Below are 4,398 nucleotides of genomic sequence, written 5' to 3' on the forward strand. Positions count from 1 at the left end.
TTCGAGGGTTGATAGAGCCGAGGGCCTTTAAGTCCGGCCTGTAGAGAAGGAAACACATCAGAGGCCCCGGGTGTTATCCTAGGGCTGGAGTCTCTGATGGTCAAGTTAGCAAGGGCGCAGTGAAGGGGTCGGACGAGACCTGAGTAGAATTGCTTAGACGAGGTCACCAAAGAGCTAGAAAGCTTAGAGCAATAAATGCCAAGATGCATTACTTCATAGTGACACCACCTATTTATAGCTGAACTTGCCTGAAATTAGTTATGAACAGACGACCAAGATGTGATCTGGCCTGTGCCACGCGTCGCCATCCTAAGCCTGCCATGTGCACCCATGCCATTGGGCCTGCCATGTGCACCTACATCAGATTCTAATTAGTACCCATATATATTTTTATGTACAAAAATATTATAAATGAACTCAATATTCCTCGAGGCTCATTTGCAAAAAGTTGTTATGAAGATTATTATTCGAGTAAAATTGTGGTTCTTTGTTAATGTGGTGCCTATTGGGATTTTCCTTAATTGTTCTATTTTCTTCGTTTTATGTTAGCAAAGTATTAAAAGATGACATGAGAATGAGAAAAGGAAAAGACTAACTAGAAGAGAAACTAAAATTGCTGATCATTAAATATACACTCTGGAAGATGAAAATTTCAGTCTTATCTAGAAATAATTTCTTAAGGATATATAGACTTCTATCGTTCATGTTTTGGAATAATTGCTCTTGAAAAGTAGCAATTGTGTCGGAGAAGTGGTTGATTCCCCACTTCACCCCAAATAGAAAAGAAGTAGAGTTTGAATTTAGATATGTATTAGCAAATGTTTACGTGGCAATATCTCTAAGACAATTATTTATAATTTATGGGTGATTTCTAAATGGTTATAATTTATAAATAGACAGTTTCTAAATTGTTATGAACAGTTTTTGAAATAAGAGTAAAGGATATATATACCCTCTTTATTCTTAAACAAGAGAATAAAAATGTCCAATAAAAATTGTAAAAAAAAAAAAAAAAGAATTTGTTCTTTTATAAATAGTATAGATAATCTGATATAATACATGAACTATTTTCTATCATTTTTGCCCATTTGTGGTCACTAATCACTGGACAAATTTCACTGAGTAATTGTTATATAGATAGACATCCATGACAGATCTGATGAATCACTCAAACAAAACAGATAAGAATAGCCAATTTGATATATGTTGACTTAAACTAGAAATTCTGACTTGAATATTATAGCAGCAAGTTGCACTGATAAAATATGGAAAATAGGAGGAAGCATGCAGAATTTACTCTTGATAAGGTCGTCCATGAAGGCTAAGGATTGAGCGATGGCTCTCGAGACCTCCATATTGTTTATTTGTTTTCATGGACGTACGACCTGATTAGAACTTGTGACACTCCAGACTGCAGAAAATTGGGCTGTGATCTGTTCCACCATTCCATATTCCGGCATTCATTTAAAATATATATTGTTTACATCAACTATATATTTATGCAACAAAAGCACTGGTGATTACGAGAAAACAAAGGCCAGAGGGGATATAGACTCTCACTCTGAGACCTATATATGCCTGTGGATGTTGGTTTTGCCATTTCGGTATTAATTAAGGCCAGAAAAGTGACATACTTAATTAATCCAGTACAACAAGTAGTACACTATTGTGATACTCCGGTAAGTTGGCACAGGCAGGACGTTTAATCGTCTCCGTCTGAACAGTGGATGAACAAAGAGCTAAATCTGATTGTGAGTACTATGTAGTTGATTTAACGTCAAAATGAAAATAATCAAGATTCAACGCCGGGCCCGGGTGGTTGCATTTGAAGTTTTGAAATTTGAACCACTCAGCCTCCACGGCAATAGTAGTCGTGGGCAGTCGTCGGTCAGTCACCAACCGGAAATTTGGAATCTGTAGATCGCAGCAAACTCTGACCTACATTCCTGACAAATTCCGCAACTGCGGCGTACTCGTCGAGCGCCCTAACATCCGCCCGGCATCGCAAGAACTGCGGAAAGAACAACCAGGAACTGGTGGCTAATACGAACGAAGCGACCAACGGCCGTGACACCGCCCCATGCAATCGCCACCCCCACCTGCCGACCAAAGCCTTTTTGGCATAAATCTCCAAGACCAAGCACAACCCGTGGAGGATGAAGAACCACGTAACCTCCCAAGTGGGCTCCACACGTCCCAGGTAAAAGAAGATGAGCTCGTGTATAAGACCCGACACCACAAATGTCGCCATTGTGGCGGGTAGTGCGGCCCACTTCCTTCCTATTACCTGCGTAAAGAAGCCGCGTGTAGGCTCGTATACCGTTGGGCGTAGGATATTGGTGACCATGATGTTCCATCTTCGTCCCCAGAAGTCCTGCAGAGAGGTGGAGAGATAGGGCTCGTCGAACTGTCCCTCGAGCTCTAGATTGAGCAGGACGCGAGCCAGGTAAGCGGCACCGGCGAGAATGATTTCAAGGAGGAAGTAAACGTGAAAGCAGTAAAGAGTCAAGATGATCTTTTGGTGGAAATACGGTCTATAGTCGTAGACTCGGATAAGTAGAGCTAGCAGTAGAGCTTTAATGGCATAGTTAAGAAGCGATTTGGGGGATTTTCTTGTTATATGATCATGGGGAGATGGGTTGTCTCTTTTGTTATTTAAATCAGCAGACGGATTTGGGGTTTGGGGTGGAGATGGGTCTTGTTTGATTTTGATGGGAAGACAGGCTACGGAGATGAAACAGAAGGGGGAGATGGATGGGTGAGATGACAAAGGGCCCTTACCGAAAGAGAAAAGGAGGAGCTTGAAGTTAGCGAGCCAAGCGACGAAGAAAGCTGTGGTACCTCCGAGATGGACGGTGTGGAGTTTTAGCGGGAGAAGAAGAAAGAGGCCGCAGATGGGGAGAGTGGTTAACAGCCTCAACTTGCCTTTTGGGACCTTTGAGGCTACAAAGTAGCAGAAGCATAAGGATACAAAAACTGTGATCCATACTTGGATAAAGTTCTTGATTTCGCCCCCCATGCGCAGCTCTCTCTCTTTCTTTATATATATTATCAGCTTCTGTTACGTTGGACTCTTTTTCTTTCTCTTCCCCTTGTTCAGTGAAGTTTTTATATAGACGTAGTTGCAGATATGTTGGGTTAACTGTGGGGAAGAGCGAAGGCACTTGGTTGATGAGGACGATGATTCCAAAGTGCAAACTGCAATTAAACCAAGGCGCAAGACGTAAATGAGCGTTCATCAAAACTAGCTAGCCACTGCATGCGGTGGTTGGGGCTAATGACTTCTGATGATCAGTGCCTGTGGTTGCAGGGAAAATCCATGCTGAATTCAAGGAGCATGAACATGTTGTGTCTTATTGGCTGGAGTTTGGAAAACAAAATAAGTTTATTTTGTGGCTGCTCTAGGGTTTGGATTTCAACGAACGGTTTACAGATTTTAACATTTAAATGATTGCCACATGCCATGTATTTCTACCCCCCAGGGCCCAGCCCAAAGATTAGAAGCAGTAATGAGATCGACAGTAGATGGATGGGAATGACTACATGTGCGTGCCTACTATACCTGTTCATGGTTCGGGTAGCCGGGTTTGGTTTATCCCGCGGGCCTGACCTTGGATCTAACACAGTAAGTCTGATTGTTTTGGGCCAAGTTCGAGATTTGTCAAAAAAATCTCGGTCCAATCCGATTCATCATTATATATTTTATAAAATATATAATATTCTTTTTTTTTATAATCTCTTTATTCAACTTTTTTATAGATTAAATTTCGGACTCGGGTTTAGGCCCGGATTTTGGGTTTTTTATAAAAATTAGGCTCAGGCTCAAGTTATAAGCCCGATGATCGGACCGGGTTCGGACTCAAACCTTAAAATATCTATTAATATGAACTCGGCCCGGCATGGCCCATGAACAGGTCTAATGCCTAATGTAATATATGTACGTGCCCTCCTTGAGCTTCCCGATGGCTAGCAAGCCGGATAGCCCATAGAATTGCCTAAAACCGAGGAGACTGAGATTTAATTTTCATCCTATGATATCCCCAGGAAAGGACAGGAGAAACAAGAGGATTGGGAATTAATTTAGAGCAATTGCGTAAGTATGCCACTGTAATTAAATAACTAAGCAGAGTAATCCGTGCTAAATAAGGGAATCATTCTTGTGGCCCTTGTGGACTTTGGCCTCTTGAGGGTTTTTTTGGGTAAAACGTAATTAAGGAGGGGAACTGTAGTCCTTTTTGCGGAATCAATAAGCTTGTTCTCAAATCAAATGGTTTCGTCATTTTCCTATAAATTATTAATTGTAATTAGATCAGTTGAACCATTAGTTTATTTAATCATTAAAATGGATTATGATTAAGATATTAATTTTTTTTTTGAATTTTAGTCATTTCTATCTTT

General features: G+C 40.8%; 1 protein-coding gene across 1 annotated transcript; it reads right to left on the reverse strand.

Moving 5' to 3' along the window:
• Nucleotides 1-1,751: 1,751 nt before the first annotated feature.
• On the reverse strand, nt 1,752-3,732 carry LOC148878402 (acyl-CoA--sterol O-acyltransferase 1-like). Its single transcript, XM_088954195.1, has one exon. It carries the CDS (start codon nt 3,017-3,019, stop codon nt 1,889-1,891), a length of 1,131 nt encoding a protein of 376 aa, XP_088810321.1. The 5' UTR covers nt 3,020-3,732; the 3' UTR covers nt 1,752-1,888.
• Nucleotides 3,733-4,398: the final 666 nt, after the last annotated feature.

This window comes from Nelumbo lutea, chromosome 1 (genome assembly GCF_056320005.1).
Source record: "Nelumbo lutea isolate HS-2025 chromosome 1, American lotus-T2T, whole genome shotgun sequence".
Lineage (NCBI taxonomy): Eukaryota > Viridiplantae > Streptophyta > Magnoliopsida > Proteales > Nelumbonaceae > Nelumbo > Nelumbo lutea.